This window comes from Triticum urartu, chromosome 3A (assembly GCF_056163025.1).
Source record: "Triticum urartu cultivar PI428250 chromosome 3A, HENAU_Tu73, whole genome shotgun sequence".
In the NCBI taxonomy this organism is placed as follows: domain Eukaryota; kingdom Viridiplantae; phylum Streptophyta; class Magnoliopsida; order Poales; family Poaceae; genus Triticum; species Triticum urartu.
Genome location: NC_141875.1, coordinates 669,556,735 through 669,570,930, shown reverse-complemented (window position 1 = coordinate 669,570,930; position 14,196 = coordinate 669,556,735). Strand labels below are relative to the sequence as shown.

Here is a 14,196-nt window from a genome sequence, read left to right as displayed (position 1 = left end):
CTGAAGATTTTTAAGGACAGACTAGCGTGTGATCTGGTCCCGATCTAATTTTGAAAAGAAAAAAAGATTACTAAATGCTGTTCCACAAAAGGTCAAAATGCCCGAGGGGCGAGCGTGGAAGGTCAAAATGAAAGGAACATGTTCATTATGTTGGGAAATGGACGGATGTGCTAAGTAGATGGGAACATGTCTCTTCTGCCTTTGCTCTGTTTCCCAGGTCAATTTGGAGGCTAAGGTAATCTGCAGCTCAAGCATTCCAAGAGCCTTGACCCGGGAAGCAGAATTGACTGATGCAAAGTTTCTAGTTGTTGGAAGATCAAGAAATAAGTATCACGGGCAATCTTTAGTAAGCTCCTAAAGAAGGAACAAAAAAGAAAAATAAGCTACTTCTCTGTTCATGTCCAGGTATTGAACTGAATTTTTCTGCAAGTTTGCATTCTTGGAAATGTAATATTCAGTGCAAGCCATTTCTGCTTCTTCTCTTAATTTTTGCCTACAATAGTCAGTCAATGTTACAATCATCACCATTCCAGGAATCACTTTGAGGTTGCAAATTGCTGCTTCATGCATGCTCCAAACAACTGCTGATCGCGGTCGTAAGGGAAGGCCTCACGCAGACACATAGTAGCAATCGACTCTAAGTCTCAGTAGTGATAAGATTGCAGTTTGTTCGCTGATGCGTCTCCAAAATAAGCGTGCGATGCAAATATTTATACTTCCTCTGTTCATTTTTATAAAACGTTTTTGAAAGTCGCCCAAAACAGTTCAAAGATAGCTATCTAAAACGTATTTATAAAAGCAAATAGAGGGAGTAACTGGTAAGAAAAAGTTATGTTATCACGTACATGTCCCCCTGGTACACGAAAGTCTTTCCCACCTGCTGGTACACGAAAGTCTTTCTCATGGCCTACTGATCGTCAGGTGTGGCCTAGCATGGCTCAACGTTGGTACTACATCTAACTATAGACCTAACACAGCTAATGTACGATGTAAGAAAATGACGCGGCTTAGTTATACGTTGAGTAGCAAGTGTTGGGTCCCTAATCTTAGAGCAGGCTGCATCCTTGATAGCATGGTGCTCCTACCAACGTGTCCAGCGACACATTTCTCAAGCTGGCTGCGAATTTTCTAGGGGAGGATTTCACTGCCTTGTGAAAAATTACATGGTAGGATGCAGGTTGTTCTGGGCTTGCCAAACTTCTGGTGATAAAACCAAGTGCTCCCCGAAGGTCATGGGCATGCCAGTATATTGTAAGATTGGCATTGGCTCAAATCTAAACAGTCTATAACAGTGCAAACAGAAACATATTCCTGGATGCCTACTATTCCAAGCACAAGCATGCTACATGTCTACTTCTATATCCTAAGTCACATTGTTTCCTTTTCCTCTGAAGTCTCAGACATTTGAGAGATGGTGTAGGCAGGAGGCCACGAGAAGAAGGCTACACGACATCTAGATGGATATATATATATATGGAGATAAGATTGAAGGTAGTGTGTCTTTAATATTTACAAAATGAGATCGGAGGTTGGTGTGGTGGGTCCACATTAAATATTTAGACAACCTAAATCAAGATCATCTTCTAGTACATTGAAAATTCATTTTTGAAGCAATGCTTCAATTTGTAGGTCATTCTATACTATCCTTCTGCAAAAAGACTGAGAATTTTACAACTTGTTTTTTGAGGGACAAGAGCATTTCGCCCGATCATGGGCTTGTCATTAGTGCGCACGAGGCTATGATTCCCAATCATGTACTTTGTTCTCTCCTTCTATCAATGCAATGATACGCTAGTTTAGCGTATTCGAGAAAAAAAAAGAGCATTTCGCCCGACGCGGCCCATTCAAGCGAAACTGAAGGAAACAGCCACACGGCCCAACCTTCACTCCTCAGTCCTCACTCCCCGCATCGTCTTCACTCCCGACCTCCGCCGCATCTGGCGGCTGCGCACACCCAAACCAAACCCTCGCTCGCCGGCGCAGACGCCCTCGCCGCCCCTTGCTTCGCAGTTGGCGCACCAACGCCACACATCTGGTAGCGGTACGTCCTCTCTTTCTATGCTTGCCTCAACGCCAGGGGATAAATTCCTAATCTCTCCGTCCCCCATCTCATCAGATTGGCCGCTCCAAGAAGAAGGGTATGGAGGGGAGCGACCCGATGGCCACGCTCACCGACGACATCCTCGTCGACATCATCTTGCGCCTGCCGTACAAGTCCACATGCTGCTGCAAGTGCATCTCCAAGCGTTGGCGCGGCCTCATCTCCCACCGCCACCACCGAAAGAAGATGCCGCAATCCGTCGTCGGCTTCTTCTACGAAGGTTACAACGAATGCCGCTCCCCCAGGAAGGCTCGTTATTTTACTAATCTGTCGCGGGAATATTATCCTCTAGTCGACCCCTCACTATCATTCCTGCCCAATTGCAGGAGCCTTGACATCTTGGACGCCTGCAATGGCCTCCTCCTCTGCCGCTGCTTGAAGGCTGCTGATCCCCTGTGGTAGGAGCTAGGATCCTACCTGGTCTAGGGCGTAGGTTGTACGGGAAGGGGGAGGGTTGACGGAGATGCGGTCGCGGCTGCCGGCGGCGGGGCACCGTGGCGCGATGAAGAAGAGGCGGCGGCGGCGCAAGAGGCGGCTAGGGTTAGGTCTCCCGACTCCCTTCGGGAAACCGAGCAAATAATGATTGCTTCTTGCTTGACTAGATTGATACATCTCCTCTCCTTATATAAAGAGGTTTACTTGACTCCTAAGCAAACGATCCTAATAACGATAAGATAATTGGGCTAAGCCCCTAATAACGATAAGATAACTTGAGCCACAACTCACTGGGCTAAGCCCCTAATATGCCGGTCATAACACTTCTCCCCGCCTGCACAAACAGCTCATCCTCGAGCTGTAAGGTGGGGAAGCACTTGCTGAACTCCTTAAGTTGATCAACCAGCATCAAACACCTTCGCGACAGCATGGGCGGCCAGGTTTGCGGTGACGACGTCCTCCTCAATGTAGTCTGCAACCTCTAGGTAGAAGAGTCGCGGGCAGACGTGGCCGGGCGTGTAGGGCTCGTCACAGTTGAAGCAGAACCCTTGGCGGCGACGCTCGAGTAGCTCAGCCAAGGTGAGCCGGCGGAACGGGCGCGCCGCGGTCGCGGTGAGGGGCGGGTGCCGCGGAAGCCTGAGTAGGCCGACCCTGCGCGGGAACATTCGGCCAGGGTAGCGGCCCAGTGGCCCGGGACGGTGATGCCGGCTGGATGGCCACCGTGCGACGCTCGAACGCGCGGGCGTAGTACATGGCTGTCTGGAGATCTTGTGGTCCCCAATGCTCCACGTCCACGCGGATGTGATCCGGAAGTCCAGCGACAAAGAGGTGGCCCGCTGCTGTGCCGTCACACCTGACGCGTGGCATGCCAGGGCCTGGAAACGGTCGGTGAAGTCCTGAACCATGGAGGTGAAGGGAAGGTGGCCTAGCTCTGCCAGGCGGCTCCTGCGGATCGATGGCCCAAAACGAAGGAGGCAGAGCTCGTGAAAGCGCTCCCAAGGGGGCATGCTGCCCTCGTCCTGCTCGAGGGCGTAGTACCAGGTCTGTGCCGTGCCGCGGAGGTGGTAAGAGGCAAGCGAGGTATGTTCCGAGGCGAGGGTGCGCTGCCCGCGAAAGAACTGCTCGCACTGGTTGAGCCAGTTGAGGGGGTCCTCCGTGCCGTCAGAAGTGGCAAAGTCCAGTTTGGCAAACCGCGGCGGTGTCTGAGTCAGAGCGCCGTGGCCGACTGGCTCGGAGGTGCGAAGCAGCGATGAGTGGGGCGCCCGGTCAGTATGACCGCGGCCCGTGGAGTGCCCCGTTGAGCTGGAGGGATCGTCGAACTACAGAGTGGGTGCCAGCGGGTCTCCAGCCGACGTGTAGACGGGTGGCGGCGATGATCTGGTCAGCCAGGCCGGCATTGGGGACGGCGACGGCAGGAAGCGCACTTGCTGGATCGGTACGCCTCCCTGCAAGGGTGACCGGGGCCCCGTGCTGGGCGGTGGCGGGGCCGACAGCTGCGGCTGCGGCGGCACGGACCAGGGTGGTGTGGGGGGCGCCGCGAGGGCCGGGGCCGGCCACTGTGGGCATTGAGGCGCGGCAGCGGGTGGCGGGGGGGGGGGGGGTGGGGGCAGCTGGGGCTGCGGCTGCCCGGACCCGGGAGGCGTCGAGGGCGCGGCGATCGCCAGAGCCGGCCACTGCGGCCAGTGGGGGGCGACGGCGGGCGGCGGCTGACAGGGCCAGTGGTGGTGTAGAGGCCCAATCAGTGCCGTGGTGGCCGCGTAGGGCCCGGCCAGGTAGAGGCGTATGCCCTAGACGGCGGTGAGGAGGTTGTTGAGGATCCCGGTCATCTCCGCCGGCGAGTAGACGACGATGGGCGGCGCAGTGGAGGGCGGGGGCGTCTGGCCGGTGGAGGCACCGGCGGCGGAGTCCAGCGGTGCGGTGGGGAGAGGCAGCGGCGCGATGGAGAGAGGCAGCAGTGCGGTGGTGACGGGCAGCGGCGCGGTGGTGACGGGCAGCGGAGCGGTGGTGGTGCAGACATGATCGGAACCGAGTTACCTGATACCAAATTGGTAGGAGCTAGGATCCTACCTGGTCTAGGGCGTAGGTTGTACGGGAAGGGGGAGGGTTGACGGAGATGCGGTCGCGGCTGCCGGCGGTGGGGCACTGTGGCGCGATGAAGAAGAGGCGGCGGCGGCGCAAGAGGCAGATAGGGTTAGGTCTCCCGGCTCCCTTCGGAAAGCCGAGCAAATAATGATTGCTTCTTACTTGATTAGATTGATACATCTCCTTTTCTTATATAGAGAGGTTTACTTGACTCCTAAGCAAACAATCCTAATAATAAGATAATTGGGCTAAGTCTTTAATAACGATAAGATAACTTGGGTCACAACCCAACCCACTAGGCTAAGCCCCTAATATGCCGGTCATAACACCCTGAAATTGGATTATGTTGTCTGCAATGCCACCACTAAGAAATGGGTGTCCGTGCCTGCCACCGACTGGTCCAGCAAGGTGGGCGTCGCTCGCCTCGGATTTGACCCGGCCATTACTTCTCACTTCCATGTATTCGAGTTCATAGATGAGGAGGTGTTGGGTATATCCGAGGACGAGCAAAACGACGAGTTGTATCGATGCATCCAGACACTAGCAATTTACTCGTCCAAAGCTGGAGTTTGGAAATATCAAACAGTTAAGCATGGACCATTTGCGATACCCAAGAATTCACCTGGCTCATTTTTAAACGGGATCCTTAATTTGGCTGCCTATAATAATTTAATTGTAGCTGTTGATGTGGAAGGAGATAATTGGTCACTTGTTCATATTCCTAAGCCACCGTACTATGCTGATGATATCAATGGCATATTTCCATCACAGGGACAGTTGTATTTTGCAAATAGTCCTGCTGATTCTGATGGTTCTGAATTGTCAATCTGGGTTCATGACGACTTTGTTACAGGAAAATGGAGTTTGAAACACAATGTGAGCCACTTGCAGTTGTTTGGAACAATGTATTCATCGTATGCGAATGATTATAGTGTTATTTCAATGCATCCAGAACACAGTTTGATTTTTATAGTCGGTGGACATAACAAGACACTAATGTCATATGACATGGATTCTATGCAGTTGTGTTTTATATGTCAACTTGGATCTGAGTGTAGAGCTGAATTGCCTGGCTGTGGTGACAAGACTCTTTTTTATCCACACGTTCCCTTGTTCTCAGAGTCATTGGCAGATATGGACTAAATGTCTATGCAACGCTGTTTTTTTTTGTGAACATGGTTCTGAATGTGAGGTTTGATGGCTTGGCTGCTGCACACTGCAGATTCATAACTGTCCATGTTTCTGACACTATTGAAGTTAAGTCTGGAATCTGGGTAGCGGTAACTGGGGTAGACATTTATCAAGTTGTGAGAGTATCTGTTGGTGCTTGAGCACCCTCATGTCCTGAATATTGCAGTTAACTTAGTGACTGAACTTGTGTTTGTATAATTGTATATATTCATGGCTGTTACAGCCAATAAAGTTGTAACACCCTGCTACTTTAATCATGGATATAATGATCATTTTGTTGAACCATTATTACTGTCTTCTATATGTAAATTCATATATGTGTTGCAACTTTTGCCTTTGGATCTGCTCTTGCTTTGGCATGCTAATGAATGTCTAAATTCCAATTTAAGAATATGGCCTCGAAGCTTCTGTTTATCTCCAGTCAACAATGAAATGATCACGTGTAGAGTATTTCTTTTGGAATTAGATAATGTCGCCCAGGATGTAAATCTTTCGAAGGTTGAACTGGATTTATATAATTTCTTTTAGGACTTTTTATTACTTAATTGCATACTTCATTTACTGCAATATGAGATCTTCACATAGTATGTAGTGGATGATTGGATCCATCTGAAGTAGGAGACTTTTGACAGAAGATGCCTTATCTGTATGTTAGTTTTAAAGTATTGGAAGATAGCTATCATTACTGTAGAACATGTGGGGTCTATACTGGAGTGTTAAAACAACTAGTAGTTCTTGTATGACACCAAGCAACCTTGGATTGTCTTAAATATATTTTATCAATTCCTAGTTTATCTCTGCTGTAAGTAAAACTTGAGGATCCTCAAGGACTTGATCAGATTTGAGCAAGCAGTGCTGACTCTACTGAACCTTGTGTGGTGCCTGCTCTACTTTCAAAAATTCTGTTCTGTCGTGTTCGATCTGAGGAGTTGGCTGTAGCAAGCCGTAGAGTTCATTGAAGCTGCTCTTGGGTGTGGATTTCCCGCCTCTAAGTTCCACAAATGGGAAGCTCTTCCTCTCCTCGAGGAAAGATTAATCCTCCACGAGCAACTATCTGCATAACATTGCTTCTTCCGGTAACTGCCGTAATATTCCTGGATGCTTCCTATTCCCAACATGCTATGTGTGTAACTCCTATATCCTAGATGCCATTCCTTCTTCATCCTCTTAAGTCTCGACTTCCCAGAGATGGTGTAGGCAGAAGGACATAAGAAGAAGACCATGCGACAACTAGATGGATGTATATGTCGAGCTAAGGTTGAAGATAGAACATTCCAAATATTTATATGTGTGGTGGCCGCATATCATGAATATTCAAAGATCTCAAATCATGATCATACTGTCTTTTAGTATAATATATAAAACTTGTATGGTGCCTACTCTGTTGTATTTGACGAGCAAAACTACTGTCATATTTGAAGTTAACATTCAGATGTCCCTAAAAAGGATGCTTTTTTATAGGAACAGCACTATCATGCATCAGGATTTACAACTGTATGCAGTTTTAAATACTGTTGTATGCAGTGATTAAATCAAATTGTAAAGGAACTGGCATGATTGGAACTGTCATAATAATGGTGGTTATGTAAGATGATGATTTAAGTTTCATCTACTGTTGTGTGCTAGCCGTGTGTGCAGTGAACATCTACTGTGTACACAGTTCCTTTGGTATTTTCTCAAGCGTTTTGTTTCGCATGTCTCCATTTTATTAGGCGAGGAGTACGGGGAGGGTCATGATTGATCAGTGTAGGGAGGGCGTTAACTGAAGCTGCCCATTAGTAAATTGGGTTTATAAAAAAAGGACAGTTACTACTCTTTCACGTTCTAATGGACCGATGATAAGGATAATTACTAGAATGAAAGGAAAGTCAATTGCCTCCTACATATCAGATGTACTATGTAATAATTTGACAGAAGGGATGACAAGCGCACCATATGTTCTGCTAGTACAAAACTCTCAATAAAAAAAATGACAACGAGTGAAATAGTGCAAACTAGATGACACAGCAAGGTGCCAATCTGCTTGTAGTCTTCCGGACCTACGCCTCTGCATTCTTGCGCTAAACGATGCTTCCTCAATCAAATACCTAGACAACTTTTGTCTAGGCGTGGTGCCTTGCGTGGTCGCCATAATTAGGTTTGTTACACGAGTCTTCAGACCATGTGAACAAACATCTTCCTGGATGCCTACTATTCCAAACATGCTACATGTGTTTTAACTCGTAGATCAATGGGCACTGGTTCCTCTTGTCTTAAGTCTCACATTTGAGAGATGGTGCGAGTATGAGGCCATAGGAAGAAGACCCCGCGATAACCATGTAGATATATATCGAGCTAAGATTGAAGATAGTACATCCCTAATGTTTATAGAACGCGATTGGAGTTTAGTGTATAGTAATTATTTAAAAAGCCCAAAATCAAGACCATATTATCTTCTAGTACAATGAAAATTAATATCCGAATTCACATTTGAATAAGATGGTTGTTGTATACTATCCTTTAATAAAAAAGAAGTGTAAATGTGTTCAATTCAATAGTCCTAGCATCCGTATAAAGAGAATAACGTTGGCTACAAATATTGGAATGCGTAAATTACTAGGGCTCCCTGCTCTTCTGAAAATATGACTGAATGAATTATATGTTTGCTTACATGGTCCTTTCCTTTCCGATGTGTGTGCGTTTTGTGTTAACATGTGCTCTATTTATGTGTGGTCGCTTTTTGTTGTGTTTGATAAGGATGGTACTATGTTGTAGGGTTGTTGGCTAGACACAGTTTTCTGAAGAGATCGCAACTTAACTCATAGGTGTGTCATGCATGTTCTGCTACTAGTTGTATATCTTTGGCACGCCCATCCCTCCAAAGAGGAAGGCGGACAGTGAGGCACCCACGGTGCAAGACGGAGAAGAGGAAGACTAGGGCCCACGGGCAGTGACAGCAGACTAGTCCATGGGTAGGCAGTGTGTGTATGGCGAGTGGGGCCATGAGCAGCCAGGCTATATGTATGTGTGCGTGACCACCGAGTGGGGGCATCATTGTAAAAGAATATTACCGAATCCTCAATCGATCTTCTTCTTCCAGCTCTCACCTGCTCTATCTTCTCCCTCAAGCTCATCTAATTCCTCCCGGTCCCCTTTCCCTCTTGCTTCGATCCGACAGGGTTGTTATAACTTGGTACCAGAGACTGGTTACGATCCGCCGCCGTGCCTCAATCCCTCGATCCGGCCGTAACATCCAACGCGAAAGGTGTTGGATTGCTCCGGCGATCCGACGTGAAATCCTGAGCGGGGTCGGTTTGATTTGGGGCGGCAGTGACGACGCCGTCATCCACTTCGTCCGCGTGGACTAAGTTTGTGCTCCAGGCCATGGAGGGGATCCAGAAGACGCTGGAGGAGTTGTTGACCAAATTTTTGTCGCTCTTGACCGAGGTTCAGCACTTGAGCACTCAGGTGACCGAGTTTGGCGACGGCCTGGATGTGGTCAAGCGGACGCAGGACACGGAAGCGGCGGCGCGTCTGGCCGCATCATCCTCGACGGCGTCCACCGCGGTACGGTGAACAAAGGGCCTCCGCTAATCCACCCGCCACCGCCCCCTCCACCGCGTCGGGAGGCACACCAGGAGCGCCACACCGCACAGCCTCCTCTACTGCATCGGGAGGAACACCAGGAGCGCGACAACTACAGAAACAAGCCGCCGAAGCATGACTTCCCTCATTTCAGCGGCGACACACCGCGGCTATGGTTCGATCTTTGCCACAACTATTTCGAGCTCTATCAGACACCACCGGAGCAGTGGGTGTCCACAATGGTGTTGTATATGGAGGGGCACGCCGCGCTCTGGTGCCAAGCCCACAAGCGTGTCCATGGCCTGGGCGACTGGTACGCATTCACTAGTTTGGTAAGGATGAGTTTGACGCCCTGCTACATCGTCTTCATCATCTCAAGCACACGGACACCGTAACAAAGTACTGGCACGCTTTTGAGGCCATCATGTACCACTTGATCGCCATGGATCCCTCACTCAGCCACAAGTTCTTTGTGTCCCAGATCATCATAGGCCTTCATGACGAGGTTCGCATGGGCGTGCGCCAACACGCGCCCACCAGTGTCTCTTGGGCAGCAACTCTTGCCCGGATTCAGGAGGAGGAAGTAGAGCATAGCAGGCCGCGGGGGCGCCCACCAGTGTATGCGCGGCCACTACCACAACTTCCAGTACCAGTAGTCGCTGCCGGCCCAGTTCAGCCACACAATGATGGGCCAAGCGGGGACCAGATGATTTTGGCTGCGAGCGTCAGCTCAGGGAATTTCGCTGCGCAAATGACCTTTGTTTCAAATGCGGCGACAAGTACTCACGGGAACACAAGTGTAATAAGGTGGGACAACTTCCGACCATCGAAGTGGGTGACCATGGTGAGCTTCTATCTGACAATGCAATCTGTGCGCTGGAGCTGTTGGATGATAATTTGGACGAGCCGGCATCCTGTTGTCAAATCTTTGTTCATGCAGTAGCTGGTACAGAATCCGCGAGCACCATGCGTCTCCGGGCTCTCGTTGGCAACCAGGTGATGTTACTATTGGTGGACTCCGGCAGCACCCATACTTTTGTCAACGCAGCATTTGCCGCGCGCGCTGGGTCAGTAACAGTTCGTGTCACTAATGGCAACACTCTACAATCCACTCAACAAGTTTCGCAACTGAAGTGGTGGTGTCAAGGACACACTTTCTCAACAGATATGAGGTTGCTCGAGTTGGGGGCCTACGATGCAGTTCTGGGTGTCGACTGGCTCGCGCAATTCAGTCCCATGAATTGTCACTGGGTCTGAAAACGATGGAGTCCCGCTACGGCATGACAAACATTCAGTTACAGGGTGTACGTGCACCAGGGGAACCCTCTCTAAATGAAATCAGGGCTGATCAGTTATACAAATGGATTCAGGGTAACGAAGTTTGGGCGCTCGCAGTCATCCAGTCTGCTGAATCTGCTCAGCTACCACCGGAGCAACTTCCACTACCTTTGCAAGCTTTTCTGACTGAATTTGCAGATGTCTTCCAGGAACCCAACTCCCTTCCTCCGCATCGAGTTTTCGATCATGCTATTCATTTGGATCCAGGGGCTTCTCCTCCCAATGTACGCCCCTATCGTTATTCCCCTTCACAGAAGGATGAGATAGAACGTCAGGTTGCAGAGATGCTGAAAGCTGGCTTGATCACCACGAGCATAAGCCCCTTTGTTGCTCCCGTTCTTTTGGTGAAAAAGAAAGATGATACTTGGCGGTTTTGCATCGATTATCGTTGCCTCAATGACATCATTATCAAAAACAAGTTTCCGCTACCGATCATCGATGAATTGCTTGACGAATTGTCAGGAGCTCGCTTCTTCTCGAAGTTGGATTTACGTGTCGGGTATCATTAGATTAGAATGCGACCGGAGGATGAAGAGAAAACGGCTTTTAAAACTCATCACGGGCATTTCCAGTTTCGTGTGATGCCATTCGGGGTGACAAATGGACCACCAACATTTCAGTGCCTCATGAATTTAGTTTTTGCTCCAATGACACGAAAGTATGTCATCACATTCCTCGATGACATCCTGACGTACATCCCTTCCTTTGACGAGCATTTGCAGCACCTGCACCAAGTGTTGGAAATGCTACGCGAGCACAAACTATATGTGAAGCTTTCAATGTGCTCTTTTGCCCAGTCCTCCATCAATTATTTGGGGCATGTGATCTCAGCAGCTGGGGTCGCCACGGAGACAGAGAAGATTGATGCCATTATGAAGTGGCCGCAGCCATCCTCCCAAACGGAGCTGCATGCATTCTTGGGCTTAACCGGGTATTATCAAAAATTTGTCAGCAACTACAACATCATCACTAAGCCACTGACAACACTCCTTAGCAAGATGGATTTTCTGTGGTCGGAGGCAGCAACTGCACATTTCAGAAACTAAAGGAAGCCATGACAACAACACCAGTGCTAGCCCTCCCAGATTTTTCTCTACCGTTCACAGTCGAGATTGATGCGTGTGCAACCGGCGTTGGTGCTGTTTTGTCCCAGCAGGGTCACCCTATTGCCTTTCTGAGTCGTGCGCTAGGGGTCAACAATCTCAAACTGTCAGTTTATGAGAAAGAGTTCCTTGCAGTTATGATGGCCATTGATCGCCGGCGGCCATACTTACAACGGGGTCCATTTACAATCATGACGGATCACAAGAGCTTATGCACATTAGGGGAACAGCAACTCGGCTCCGGTCTACATCACAAAGCCATGGCTAAGTTGGGTGGCTTATTGTTTCAATTCAAGTTCAGACGTGGCGTGGACAACACTGCAGCAGACTCGTTGTCCCGGATTGGCCATCTGCTTACCATCGTAACAACATCCACATGTCAACCATCATGGATTCAAGAGGTACGAAACTCATATCAACCTGATGCTAAAGCTACTGACTTATGCGAGCATTGGCTGTCCACAGTCCAGACGATCACAGGCAGGAATTGGACAGAGGCATGATCAAGTATAAAGGCCGCTTATGGATTGGCGATAATGCAGCTTTACAGACCAAACTAATCAGTGAACTTCACACCACAGCAGTTGGGGGGCATTCTGGCATACGCCCAACGTACTTGCGCCTGAAGAATTTGTTTTAGTGGCCAGGGATGAAAGTGCAAGTGGAGGAGTTTGTGAAGCAATGCACTGTTTGTCAACAAGCGAAGCATGAGCATGCACACCCATCCAGCACTCTCCAACTATTAGGGCATCTCCAGCCGCGCCCCCAGGAAGGCCTCCCCAGGCGATTTTTTCGCGCCGGCGCCGAAAAAACGGCCCAGTCGCGCCCCCAGGAGCCCGATTTTCGCCGGCTTGGGCCGAAAACAGCATCGGCGGACCCAGGCCGAACCCGGCGCGCTGGGGGGCACCCGGGGGCGCCGGGGCAAGCTGTTTTGGCGCGAAAAAGATGCGGGCCAGCCGCGTCAGCGACTCGGCGCCTCGTCTTCCCCCAACGGCCTCGGTTCCCGCGGGGAATCAATGGCAAGGCTGCCGCCGGTCAGCCTTGCCATTGATTCCTCACGGGCGGCGCGTTCACAGGACGGCGCGCCGATGCCTCCCCTCCCTCGCACGCGTACACATGGGCGCGGCCCGGCTATAAAAGCCGGCGGCCTCCACTCGCCTGTGCCCACACCAGCCCCGCCCCTCGCCGTCCAGCCCCTCCCTCTCCCTGCCTCTCCCGAGCGCCGCCGCCCAGCCCCTCCCTCTACCTCTCCCGAGCCCGCCCAGCCCCGCCGTCGCCATGGCGGAACGCTTCCCCGGAGACAAGGCGGCGGCCAACGGCTTCGGCCGCCGTTCGCTCCGCGAACAGGAGTCCTGGCTCCTGTTCCAGGCGAACATCCCGGCGCCGCCGGACATGCGCGCCGGGCCAACGGGGTGGAGACTCAGCGCCGGGGGAGTGCCCATTCCCCCGTTGCCCGACGCCGTGGCGAAGCCGAAGTACTTCGCCGAGGAGGTCGAGATCGTGCGCGCGTCCCTCACCGACGCCCAGCTCTCCCTCCCCCAGTACGCCGCCGACAACCACGCGGCCTGGGCGGCGTATTTCGAGCGCCGCCAGCAGCAACGCTTGGCGTCCACCAACGGCGCGCCGGTGGTCGGCGGCCGGCAGAATAGCGAGGGGCGCCACCTCTGGTGGGGCGTCCCCGACCGCACACTCGAGGGCGTGCTCACGTACCTCGAGGGCGGCAACGACCCGCCGTTGGCGTACCCCCGGCGAGGGTGGTTGCCCCGGCGCAGCACCGACGCGTCGGGCCATGGGCGCCAAGGAGGTTCGGCACCTCCTCTTATTCCTCCTCATCATGCTCTTCTTCACACTCCTCCGGCTCTTCGGCGCTGCTCGGCGTCAAGGCCGAGCCCGCGGCGGAGACGCCGCTCGGCCGGCGCACTCGCAGCGCCGGCATCGTCATCAACAAGGGCGGCCGGCGCGCCTCCTCCTCGTCGGCTCCCCCGCGCTTCGTCAAGCCAAAGACGGAGCCGGGGCTGGCGCCGGTGAAGACGGAGCCGGGGCTGGCGCCGGTGAAGGCGGAGCCGGGGGTGAAGGCGGAGTTCGACGAGGACGACGCGGCCCTCGAATGGGCGCGCCAGGACTAGATTGCGATGGAGAAGGCGCGCCGGGAGAAGGAGAAGGAGCGCCAGCGCGTCGCCCTACGCCGCTTCGAGGAGCGCCGACGCGGCCGCGAGGAAGGCGGGGTCGTCGTCTTATGCGACAGCGACGACGACGACGCGCCGCCGCCTGTTCGCCATGGCGACGCCGGGCAGGGGTCCAGCAGGGGCACCCGCGTCAAGGAGGAGAAGGCTGCCGACGACGATGGCGGCGATGACTTCAGCCCCTTTCTTTTTTTTAGAT

General features: G+C 51.7%; 1 protein-coding gene and 1 pseudogene across 1 annotated transcript; one reads left to right on the top strand and one right to left on the bottom strand.

Moving 5' to 3' along the window:
- Nucleotides 1-1,840: 1,840 nt before the first annotated feature.
- Nucleotides 1,841-6,095, top strand: LOC125532012 (F-box protein At5g07610-like). The gene is made up of 4 exons (XM_087513930.1): nucleotides 1,841-2,041; nucleotides 2,117-2,499; nucleotides 5,390-5,494; nucleotides 5,642-6,095. Exons 2-3 carry the CDS (start codon nucleotides 2,141-2,143, stop codon nucleotides 5,484-5,486), a joined length of 456 nt encoding a protein of 151 aa, XP_087370056.1. The 5' UTR covers nucleotides 1,841-2,041; nucleotides 2,117-2,140; the 3' UTR covers nucleotides 5,487-5,494; nucleotides 5,642-6,095.
- LOC147981315 (uncharacterized) lies at nucleotides 2,832-4,554 on the bottom strand (annotated as a pseudogene).
- Nucleotides 6,096-14,196: the final 8,101 nt, after the last annotated feature.

What these genes read in the sequence shown, in the direction of transcription:
- LOC125532012 (XM_087513930.1), top strand. Translation starts at nt 2,141, where the DNA reads ATGGAGGGGAGCGACCCGATGGCCACGCTCACCGACGACATCCTCGTC. An exon ending in AAGGCTGCTGATCCCCTGTG is followed by an intron (nt 2,500 to 5,389) that starts GTAGGAGCTAGG and finishes TTTCCATCACAG; the next exon opens with GGACAGTTGTATTTTGCAAA.